The sequence below is a fragment of the Petromyzon marinus genome, chromosome 46 (assembly GCF_048934315.1).
Source record: "Petromyzon marinus isolate PM22_M1 ecotype Great Lakes invasive population chromosome 46, UKy_Petmar_22M1.pri1.0, whole genome shotgun sequence".
Lineage (NCBI taxonomy): Eukaryota > Metazoa > Chordata > Hyperoartia > Petromyzontiformes > Petromyzontidae > Petromyzon > Petromyzon marinus.
In genome coordinates, this window is record NC_133712.1 from 13,788,856 (window position 1) to 13,801,180 (window position 12,325).

The window sequence follows — 12,325 nt, forward strand, 5'->3', positions numbered from 1 at the left end:
ATCTTTAACATCCACTGTGAGTGAAGCAGACAACGCGTGGTAGTAGTATTGTCACGGTTACAACAAGCCCCGCAGTGATAACCACGGCAGCCGCTGGGATCTGAACAAACCTCTTGCAACAATTACACGCGCGACTTTTGCTGTCGCGTGTGTAATCGTTATCCCGGCCCTGGGGCCACGGCGCCGGAGGAAGAAACCGACTCGCAGCCAAACGCACACCGGGCAGCGTCTCCTACAAAAGCACGTTTATTATTACTCGCCAACTCATCGCGTGATACCGACGAGTCATCGATTGCTCGTCGCTACCTCGGCGGTCAGGAATCGGCAGTCGCAGCGCAAGGTGGCAGGATGTTCGCGGGGGACGTAGTCTTGAGGATCGGGGGTCAGGGGCCAATGTCCATCATCTCTTCGAAAAACTTGAGCCTCCATATTTTCTCGCCGAATTCCCTGAACCGTGCCTCCCCCAGCAGCTCGATGAGCTTCTCCTGGGTCGTGGGAGCAGGTGAGGTGGGGGCGGTTGGGGTCACACAGTGGGCAACAGTTAGGCGGGAGGTCATTCGTACGAAATATAACAAGGTCAAAGCAGTTTGTGGGCTCGCACGTTAAGTTCATGGGGTCAAGCAGGGGATCGCGCGATTATGCAGGAGGTTGCGAGACATGCCATGCAAGAGGTCACTGAGAATTGCGGCGTCACCGGAGGGGATCAAGGGGTCATAGAAGTTCATGGTTCACAAGGTAAGAGGGATACACATGGGTCTCGGGGGGTCACACTGATCATTCCAGAGATTGTAGTAGGTTGTGAGGCGTCATGGGGTCAGAGGAGGTCACGGGAAGTTGTGGGTCACATGAAGTCGGAGATCATGGGTCACACGGGGATGGTTTGGGGGGGGGGGGATGCTGGTGGGGTGGTACCTGCTGCTGGTGCTCCGAGTCGAGAATGGCGTACGCTGCCTCCAGCGTCTCCCAGTGCAGCGCCGGCAGCAGCTCCTTGCGCAGGCACAGCAGCTGCTGCTGCACGCGGCCCGACCTCGCGCCGCTCTCTACAGCAGCAGCCACAACGGCAACATCACCAACGAGCTCAATACCACCAACAACAACGCCAGCAGCACAAACACCAATGCAACAGTCGCCTGTTCACAAATAATCATTCAGAATATTTATGCTGGAGGAATCCGATGAGCTGTAAAGTTATTTTTCACAGATGTCCAGTAGTTCACAGATGTCCAAAGTGACAGTGCCACGAGCGGGAGTGACACAAGGTTGGTTACTGGGAAGATAGAGGTGGTTACCTAGCAACAGAGGGGGTGGCGGTGGTTACCGGGAGACAGGGTGAGGAGGAGGGTAGAGGGATCTGGTGCTTTTCCCTTAAGCACCAGCGTGTCGTGGAACTTCCTGTGGAACCCCCGCATGGCATTCTGGGAGGCCGCCAGCGGCGTGTGGCCATTGGTGGTGGGCGGAGCGCCGCGAGGCTCCATCTTCAGCGTAAGCGTCATGGCCTCCATGAGATCCTGCACGTCACAGGACCCCGCGCTGCTCGGCCTGCACGTGCACATTCACGCATGGGGCGGTGTGGTCGACGCTCACATGGCGAATCTCGGGTCTACCACAACAGGACAATCGCCACAACACCACCTCTCTACCACAAGAATACAACTGGTACCGCCACACCAACCTCACCACCACTACCACTATCCTCACTGTCACATCAACACCCTCACCACCCTCACCACCCTCAACACAACCGACACCACCACCACCGCCGCTCCCACCACCACCGCCGCTCCCACCACCCCTACCGGCCACAGCTGTCTTTTGATCCTGCCACACTGCCTCTTGAGGCAGATGCTTCGTCGTCATCATCCTCATCGGAGCCAAGGCCACTCTCCCTCTACACACACACAAGCAGAAACATACACAGACATAAATAGACCCAGACATCCATAAGCACGCAAAGATATGCATACAGACACACGCAGAAACAGGTAGACACACAAGAACGTACAGCTATGCACACAACAGCCGTCATTTTATATTAAGTGGCGGTGACATCACCAGGGTGCTTGTGCTAGGCTAGGTCAGCCTTGAGGCCACGTGAATTGTCATTGGCTGGCAGGAGATCACGGCAAAGACTGCATAAGATGATCATGATCAGCGGATGTACTGCCTACGCTCCCTGCTGCGTTTTAGCCGCCTGGTGCTCCGCTCTGTTGCGAGCATTGCTCCTCTGCCCTGTACTATTGTTGGAGGGCAACTGCCTCCAACTGCCCAGTAACTTCTTTCACGAGCCTTCTCTACAGAGGCCAATCTTAACACGGCTAGCACCAGTCATCGGCAAGTCCAATCGGCTCCACAGACTTGTGTACCACATCAGTCCATCTCTTCTCTAGCCCGTGCAGTGCTAGTTTAGCCACCTCTATCCGGCCGAACAGAAGCTACTTGGGCATGCAGCCTACATGGCCCAATCAATGCACCCTCGCTGCTGGAGGAGCTCACTGATGGAACCGTGTCCAGATCCTTCAAGGATCTGTGAACTCCTCACACAATCCAGTCTGGTTAAATCCAGGATGGATCGTAGGCAGGTCAGCCTGAATGTTTGAAACCGGTGCAGATAGATATTCCTTCGGGGGGGGTCTATGTTTTCCTAGCATGGAGAAGGGAGGATAATACTGTGGCTGAGAAGACCCGGAGCTTTGTATAGAGCGACAGGCCAGGTAGCTTCCACACACGCCCACTCCGTCACGCACATCACCGTTGCTGTGCTTCCTCTCACCTGGCTCTCGCTCACCACGGTCGCCGGGACTCTGGGTTGAGTGGTGGGGTGGGCTGCGGGGGCTGGGGGGCCCGGGGGGGCTGAGCCAAGCGACACGAGTGGGCGGTGCTGGGCAACTGCACACGCAAACGAGTGAGGGTCAACGCTCGCACTTGCAATCGACACCGCTCACCACTGCTGCTCACCAATGATGCCATTAACACTCCACCAGTTACTCTGAAGCTGGCACACCAAGACAGAGACCAGCCCCAGTAAAGCCTTAATTGACTTTTGGGATTCTTGGTCCAGAATTGGATCAGGAACCCCAAGGTGGGTGGGTGGGGTACAGTCTCCTGGCTCTGCCAAATGGGGTTTGGCCAGGTGTCATGGGGGACCTGTTCCTCCAGGGGCCTCCGGCACAAGCTAGTTTTGATCTTTAATTCGTAGTTTTCTGGTAAATTAGTTGAAGTTGGAAGGGTTACCAGACCCTCGCTCCCATCTAGAGCCCCTATTGGCCACTGTAGCAGCTGCGAACACACTGTCGGGATAACAGCTGATTAGTATCGGCCTTCACCGAAATGACATTGCTCACAGCCACCTCAGTGTTACCGGCTGGCAACTGCCGAGGAGGTGGGGGTTGTTTTTGCCAGCATACACAGGCACTCGGACACAAAAACCACACACATCACAGGCGCTCGCACAGACATAAGAACCACACATCACACACCCACGCCAGCCCCCACGCCAGCCCCCTCACCCAGTGGCACGTGTTGCTGCTCCTCCTGCAGTTTCCTCTGCCGCCTCCTCTCCCTCGCCACACTCTGCCGCACAACCACAGGATGACACGCAACCACGCGGTGAGACAACCACGGCACAAGTACCGTGGCGTCAATACCACGGCACAAGCCCATGGGGTGGTGGAGGTGGTGGTTGATGGCGGTGGTGTTGGTGGACAGAGCCGCACCCTGTGGCTCGGTGCAGGCACGCCCTGGGATGGTGCCGCAGGAGGTGTCGCGGCAGGAGGTGTCGCGGCAGGAGGGGTCGCGGCAGGAGGGGTCGCGGCAGGAGGGGTGACGGGGTCACTGGTGCAACGGCCCGAGGCCTAAAACACAACAAAATCACTTGATACACAGTGTACACACACTCAGTGTACACACGCTTAGTGTACACACACACTGTACACACACCTCCGATTAGCACGGTTGGCTACGTTCAATGTGAAAGAAGTTAAACATACATACACTGTACACACGGTGTCGTCACACTCACAGTGTACACAAACTACACACTCAAGTACAATACTGCTACACACACCACACACTCGTGATATTCACAACATATTCACATCTGACTCCACACTTGCACAATTGGGCACGCTGGCCTCACCACGTGCACAAGCACATACACACACATGCGCGCACCACACTCTCCCGTGTGTGTGTGTGCGCGTGAGTGTGACACGGTGACACCGCTACCTCTGTGCGCGTAGAGTGAGGTTGTTGCCCGGTGTTAGGAGTTGGCCGAGGTTTGGGGTCGAGGTCGGGGTCACGGGTCGGGTTGGGGGTTGCGGTGGCTGTGGGGAGAAGGGGATTGGCGACCTTTGGTGTGGGGGTCGGGTTCCGCTTCGCAACAGGGTTTGACCTGGTTTCAGGGTTGGGGTTAGGTTTTGAGTTACGGTTTGGGTTAATTTTGGAGTTGGGGTCAGATATTGGGTGAATCGCGGAATCGCTGCTGGGGCTGCTCTCCATCCTCCTCCCCTGCTGCTTATCCAGGGGAGGTCCCCCTTTGTCCTCCTTGTCACCCCATGGCCCCTTCCCCAGGGTCCCCAACTGCAGCTCCACGTTGGAGATGGTTGCTATGGGGACACACGAGTCTCCCGTCTCCATGGAGACCTTGGCGCTGGGCTGCGATTGCGATGGAGCCTTCTCCGCTTGCTCCCGGGGTTTCCTAGCGGCGCCGCCTCTGCCACGCTTATGCTCGGTCTCCATCCTGTAAGGTATACAAAGACAAAGCACACACAACACACCCACACAGCACAGGATCCTCGCTACATTTGGCACATGCCGTCAGCACTGGTGATATGGGTGATGCTGGCCAGGGTGATGATGATAAAAATGATGATAGTGGTGATGATGCTAGTAATGCTGATGTTGATTTTGCAGTGCTGATTATGCTGGAAGTGATGAAGACAATGTTGGTGACTGCTGATAAGTTACTATTATAATTCTGGTAATGCTGCTGATATGGTTTATATTGATAGTGAAAATGCTGATCCTGATGATGATACTGGTAGTGCTGAAGATGATAATGCTAATACTGACAATGTTCGTTATGCTGTAGTGATGATGCTGTAGCAATGATGATGCTGTAGCAATGATGATACTGATGATGCTGATTCTGCTGATGGTGATCATGCTTTTGTGATGATGATGATGTTATAATGATAGTGATGATGACAATACTAACAGTGAAGTTGATGAAGATGATGCTGGTGCTGATGGCAGGGTGGACGATGCAGACAAGCGGGACAAGGTGGACTCACTTGTGGAGGAAGTCACTGATGTGCTTGCGGATGAACTGGCGCTTGAGGATGTGTTGGAGGCCAGGTCGCTCATCGGGGGAGCGGCTCAGCATCGATACGATGAGCTCGCCCAGCTCACGGCTGTACTGCGGCGGTAGTGTGGGGATCTAGATGACACGGGGGGACGCGCGGACGCACACATTTATGTATGGTGAAATTATCTTGCGCAGTATGTAGCCATTTGGGAGGTCCAAATGGGTACAGAGACACAAGTGCTGGGCATGCATGGGTAGGGTACGGTGGGGACAAGGTTGGGGAGGGGCCTGGGGGTGGCAGGCCCTGGGGAAGGGCTGCTCACCTTGCCCTTGACCACTTTGAGCACGAGGGCGTTCATGTCGCGTGCGTTGAACGCATGTCTCAGCGTGGCCATCTCCACCGCACAGCAGCCCAGCGCCCACACATCCGACTGTGAGTGAGAACCGCACACTCACCACTTACTCAATAACCACCACCTACTACTCACAACTCACTAACTGCTATTCACTACTCACCCACGGTGAAAATCACCCCCACAACACTCACTCACACGCCACTAATCCGCATTCCTCTCACACCCACAATACTCACCCCTATGAAAGCCGGCACGGCAGACAAGGGGGTGAGTGACCAACACCACACCTGGCCAAATGTGTCTCTCCAGTGCTGATGTTGACAAACTGCACCAGGTACTGATTTAAGGCTGAGTCGACCTAGGGGAGGCCGAGGAAAAGTTAAAATATTCATCACTGCTATTGGTCGTGAGCAGGAACTGAACTCGGGTCGCCGAATTCGCAGTGCAATGCGCTACCTACTACTGCACCACCGCTCCCCACCACTCGGTACAAGCCACTTATTACTGCCTCATTCAGCACCGCCCTACCCAGCACCAGCCTAGCCCGCGTGGACCCACGTGCCTTGTAGTTGTACGGCTGGTTCTGGAAGAGCTCGGGGCTCATGTAGTACGGCGTTCCGATCAGCGTGTTCGCCATGGCCGCCGGCTCGTCCAGCACACGTGCGATGCCCAGGTCGCCCACCTTAATCACATCCCCGCGTGTCAGGAAGATGTTCTGCGTCTTTAGGTCCCGGTGCAGGATGCTGTTGTCGTGCAGGTACTGGGGGAGGGTGGGGTGTGGGGGGTGGGGAGTTAACTTTGGTTAAGCATGGGGGGTAGAGTAGAGGTTTGGGGTCAGGATTGATGTTGGTGTTGGGTGAAGTTGGGTGTCAGGAGTAGTTTATCAGTGAGGTTTGGGTAAGGGTTAGAATTGGGGTCAGAATTAGGGTTGGGGTTAGAGTTAGTTAGTATGAATGTTAAAGCTAGTGTTAGGTACAGTATTAGGGTTAGGTGTTGGTATTAGCGTGAGAGCTCGTGTTCGTGTTAGGTAGAGTTACTGTTGTAGAGGATATCAGAAAGTGAGTTTCATTCAGGAAAGGTTCATTGAGCTCAGAAGCTCTTTTACCCCACCAGAAGCGGGTATGTGTAACGGTTAGTGTCAGTCCCTCCAACTGCCTACACACCCACCTTGAGTCCACACACAAAGATCCCCCGTATAGCCTGAACAGACTGTTGAGGAAAGTGCTGTTAGTGAGCACCTATGAAGGTGGACAAAGCACACAACTGGGTGGGCAGCCAGCACAACGTCCAGCCGCCTTTATCTCCCTAGTAGCGATGTTTACACACCGCACCTGGTACTCATTTCAGGCTGAGTCGACCTGGGAGAGGCCCAGGACCGGTTCAGATAATCGTCACAGGTGTTGGCTGTGAGCAGGAATCAAACTCTGGTGACTGTGAGGGGGAATCGTATGCGCATCACCTGATTCGTAGTGCAGCATGCTAACTACTGCACTACCGCTCCCCACATGTAGACACACACACGTATGCTCGCTCGCTTGCCCACCTTCAGCGCCATGGCGATTTGCACGAACCACTGCACGATCTGCGGCTCGGGCAGCAGCTGGCCGTTCTGCTGGCGCAGGCGATGATAGAGGTCGCCGCCCTCACAGAAACCCATGACAATGTGGAGGCAGCCGCCCTCCTCCCACGATTCGCGGTATGTGACGATGTTGGGATGGCGCAGAGACGAGAGGAGATTCGCCTCCTGCTCAGCAGCCTTGCGTTCTCGCGCCGACGCAGAAGCCAGGCTCAGGTGCTTGATGACAAACTGAAGGGGAAAGGGACACAAAGCGCAGCATGAATGCATGAGTGATGGCCGTGCTGCACGTGGTCTTTAATCCAGCACTATGGAGGCAGCAGCGGGGGTTGGTGGAGCACCGCACAAATGTTTTAAAACTCCTGTGCGCGTCAAGAAAGAACCGTACACTGGCTCGCCTGGAGCAGGTGGTACAGCAAAAATGTGGAATCTTTTCTGTCCCACCTATATGGGATGGAGTGTTTCCCCCCTCACATGCGTAGTAGGTTTCCTTCGAGTGCTTTGGTTTCCTCCCGATTACGCCTTAATATAAAGAGGACCGCTGAGGTTGTGCAATTGTTGGTGCTGGCTCATTGTGTGGCTGTCTTCCCGCTCGTCTTTGGTTCTCTCCCTACAAGAGTGAGCGAATACTGTGTGGTGCATTACAATATGAAATTATTGTCAACACACGGACACCGCTTTACGTGCAGGTTTTTGTAGCCAGTATCACGATTCATTATCGTTTTCAAAGGAAAGACTCGTGGCTTTTCTTTAGCAGGGCCTTGCCAAGTTTTAACAGTAGGGGGCGATGATCGCTACAGTGTACTATGGGTACTACGAGTACTATTTTAAAAACTATATTTGGCAAATTTGGGTCATGACGCAGGCACACAAGCGCCTACACTTGCGATGACGTCGCGGGATCTTTAACGTCCACTGTGAAGCAGTAGAGTGATTAGATGGTTAATACCGTGCAGTAGTTATCATGGAGGCCGCTGTCATTTAACCGTGAACCTCTGCAATGCGTTAGGGCATTTCACCACTCACTACATTTTCGAGTTAGGGCACGTCATGATCTGGCCAAATTTGTGTCGTCACGGCCCTTCACAAATGAAATTGTCTCGTGAGTAAGCGTTGTAACGAGCCATTTATCGTTTCAGCTCACCGGTAAGTTGAAGGATTCTCACAACTTTTGCTAAATTTGGTTGCGAGAATTGCGCGTAAAAATGTTACCCGGCGAGCCGAGATAAAACATGTGGTGCGTTAGAAGGCGTGTGGGGCCGTCCATAAATGACGTCACGCGATTTCGGACGATTTTTGACCTCCCCCCGTCACACGGCGTCACGAAAAGTCAGACCCCCCCCTCAAATATTACGTCACAAAGCTCTGCCCTAACCCCCCCAAAAATAAAGCATGCTCGAAATCGCTTTAAACTACAATATTGTCATTGTGCGTATTTAATGTGCCGCTGCACTCTGATATTGTAGGAGGAAACATTTATTTGAAAAAGTCTTTAATTAAGTAGAACGTGTTTATTTATTTAAAGTTGAGCATTTTGATGTGACGTCACATTTATCACCCCCTCCCCCCCTCGTCACACAGTCACAAATGTCTGACCCCCCCCCCTAGGTGCGTGACGTCATTTATGGACGGCCCCTGTGTACGCGTGACCATTTCTTTCTGCGGCGGGTGGTTGAGGGCCTTAACGACACAAACATGGGCAGATCATTACGTGCACACAACACACACAAACACATCATATAATACACCACAGACCCCGTACTCACCACACAGATACCCCCACGCCTGGGAGATGAACCCCACATAAGAGTTGTGGGTAGAATCATGGCGATTATCTGGGTAACTACAGCATAACTCTGGGGCGCCACGGTGGCTAGGAGATGTTAACTCCCTCGCCTGGTATACAGGAGATCGTGGGTTCGATCCCAACCCCTGACGCCTGCAGCTGCTGTATATTTGGAGTTTGCGTGTTCTCGCACGTGGCTGCTGCGTGGATTTTTCTCCGGGTCCTCCGGTATTGTTTCTCTGTGTGCCTATGTGCGTGTCTCTGTGTTGTCTCTCTCTGCTTATGTGTCTCCGTGTCTGTGTTTTGTCTCTCTCTCAAATTTAGCAATCTTTGGAAGAACGTAATCAACCAGGTAGGGTGTTGACTGTTATGTTAGCCGACTCTCTGTGTTGTATTGCATTAAATTTCTAAGTTTACTGTGTTTGTTTTCTCTTTCATTTGTACCTGATGATGATTGCTTGTGTTGCAATCGAAACGTCGTATGCTATTATTTAATTTATAATTTTCTCTTTTCACGTGACTTTAACGAAAGAACCAAAGAATCCCTGCAGTCACGAAAGCTCCAAATCAAGTTTTTTTTTCCCTCCACATTTAGAATATGCGTTTCGAGTATTTGGCTGCTAGACATTGTCCACATGATAAGCCACTTCGTTAAAGCTATCAATTGTGACCAGGTTGCATCTCAAATAGGGCTATGTAGCTCAGTGGGCCTTACTTGGTAAAATAAAAATAGACAAGACCTGGGTGCCTCACCGTAATGAGGACGAATATTTGGGTGGCTTGGGGTGATTGAGGATGCTTGTCGGTGTAACTGGATTTTATTTGTACTGTAATTTTATCGGCTTTAAGGTATTTTATTTTATCTATATTTTGAGTGTAGTTATTGTTATCAGTTTTTATTCATTTTGTTTGAAATGTATTCATACTTTTCGATTTAAAGCTTTCGTGACTGCAATGATTCATCTTCTTTGGTTCTTTCGGTAAAGTCACGTAGAATGAGAATAAAATTATAAATTGATAAAATAAAATAACACAATAATATTCTCACGACGTTTCGGCCACAACACAAGCGGCCTTCATCAGGTGAAGGTACGAGACTGTCTGGTAGGACAGCGCTGTCCTACCAGACAGTCTCTCACGAAACGTCGTGAGAATATTATTGTGTTATTTTATTTTATCAATTTATAATTTTATTCTCATTCTACGTGACTTTACCGAAAGAACCAAAGAAGAGGTATTCATACTTGGCAGTTTAATTCATTTTTTGTGCAACGCTTTGAGACTTATATGAAAGGCGCATTATAAAATTATCACTGTTATCATCTGGACGAATGACTGCGTAAATAAAGGTGACTGGGTAACGATGAGAGCAACTATGTGGGTGGATATGTGGTTGATAATATCTGTGACTCAGGGTGCCTCAGCGTATTTGGGTGACGTTCTGGTTTGCTAAGAGGTTATCAATTTGATAACTGTGGATGACTATAACGTTAACAATTTTATTGATTTTGACTATGGGGTGGTGACTATTTGGGCAACTATCTGGTCAATTATCTGGTATACCGTGCAACTAGTTTACCATGTTGTTGACTATTTGATCGATCTGATCCAACTGTCTAATTGATCGTCTGGTCAACGAGGCCTTTGACTCGGGAGCTGAGACATCGGTCTCGCCCGATGGGGCGGCCCAGTTCGCGGGCACCTCCTCCCGGCACCTCCCTAAACCGTTCACCACCCCGGGCGCCTCACGCCTCACCCTCCTCCACCTCACCTGCTTCTTGCTGCGTTCCCCCAGGCACTGCACGAGGTGGACCTCCCCGTAGCTGCCCTTCCCCACGAGCCGAATACGCCGGTATCTCTCCATGGCTGCCGTTCCAACCTCCGCCACCACCGCGTCTCTATGGGGATCAGTGGGGGCGGGGAACTCAACATTTGATTTTGGTTCTTCAAAATTTTGTTTAAGCGACGCCGACGCGGCCATATTGGGTAAGGGTTAAATCGTCAGCGCGAACCATTCGGGGGACGTTTCTGGTGTCACGTGATGCCTCGTGTCACACGGTGGGTAGGTATTCGCCCCCGCCTTCCTTGCCGAAGATGGCGGCCCCGGGGTTCACAACGTACGGCGGTCGACGGGCAGCTCTCGGGACGCCATTGGACAGGCGCGATCACGTGCGTGACTCCGCCAATCGAGAGCCCTGTTTATGTAGAGGCGCGTGTAGTAGATACGCAACGCGTCCCGCACCCCTCCCCCCGCGTCGCCATGGTAACGCGGATTCTTGGGTTTCAAGCAAATGTTGTAAGTCCATGATAAGAGGTTTTGGGTTAGATCGTGTAAATGTATCCTTAAAACCCGCCACCACCAACTAGTAAGGGTTGTCACGTAAACAGAACGTGTCAATTCGTCACTTGTACAGCACACTGGTGTGTTGGAGAGCCAAGCCACATTTACAAACCGAGTACGACGTTTCGCCCGTAATTACAACTAGCTTCATCAGGCGACAACCAGATTTGTGAAGTACGTTTCGTTCCTTATATAGAGTTTAAGCTTCTGTAATATAATCGTTGTAAGACAATTCGCCTCCACGTGTCCCCTCCTAAATAAAACGTTACAGTACTTTGCAACATCCCATCAGTCTCCTGCGAGTACATTACAGCGGAATTAGTTGAGTTTCGACCACGTCCCATTAACAGCAATCAGGCTTTGCTTGAACCAATCAATACTGGTGTCCGACGTTTATAAGCAGGGTCTGGTTTCGACATTCAGCGTCCAATCAGTAGGGTTGGGCTTGCTTGAACCGGTAATGGTGAACTTCCAAAGGCGAAATAAACTCGCGAAGTAGTCCCACCCGTCGCAGATATGGAGCGAAATAAATGTCGATGACTTCCGGAAGGCCTGCATCTAACAGTGAATTGATAATGGCCGCTGATAGAATACTGAGTTTGTACCCATTTCTATACACTCCTGGGGGTTTAATACAAGCCAATACTTGTGGTGATTGTGTCGCCAATACCCGTTTTCTTCTGGAATAAGCGAGCCATCATGGGACCATCACGGCCCTGGGAGATTTTCCACTGCGAGGGGGTGCGCGTGCATGACTGCGTCATTTATAAGCGTCTCTACTCATTAATTCCGCATGACGTCAGCAGCACGGCTAGGCTTGTGCAGTGGAAAAATAACCTGGTGCCTGCTAAGCCACACCGGGCTGGCTCGACTCGGCTCTGGCACGGCCCAGATGCGCCAGTACAAAAGCGGGAATCATGCACGGTGTAGGCCACACACACAAGGAGGTACAGCAAACCAT

The 12,325-nt window shown here is 51.9% G+C and overlaps 1 protein-coding gene across 2 annotated transcripts; it reads right to left on the reverse strand.

The window, feature by feature from the left end:
- Nucleotides 1-230: 230 nt before the first annotated feature.
- LOC116952319 (uncharacterized) lies at nucleotides 231-12,246 on the reverse strand. Of its 2 annotated transcripts, none has more exons than XM_076074223.1 (13): nucleotides 10,795-12,246; nucleotides 7,205-7,468; nucleotides 6,224-6,421; nucleotides 5,629-5,736; nucleotides 5,292-5,437; nucleotides 4,225-4,738; nucleotides 3,714-3,851; nucleotides 3,507-3,570; nucleotides 2,786-2,886; nucleotides 1,797-1,888; nucleotides 1,319-1,539; nucleotides 913-1,040; nucleotides 231-485 (listed from the first exon to the last, which is right to left on the reverse strand). In XM_076074223.1, the coding sequence occupies exons 1-13, from the start codon at nucleotides 11,002-11,004 to the stop codon at nucleotides 384-386; spliced, it is 2,286 nt and encodes a 761-aa protein (XP_075930338.1). In that variant the 5' UTR covers nucleotides 11,005-12,246; the 3' UTR covers nucleotides 231-383. The 2 variants fall into 2 exon arrangements, with proteins under 2 accessions (XP_075930338.1, XP_032827456.2); XM_032971565.2 differs by having other exon boundaries at nucleotides 2,771-2,886.
- Between the last annotated feature and the right edge of the window lie 79 nt (nucleotides 12,247-12,325).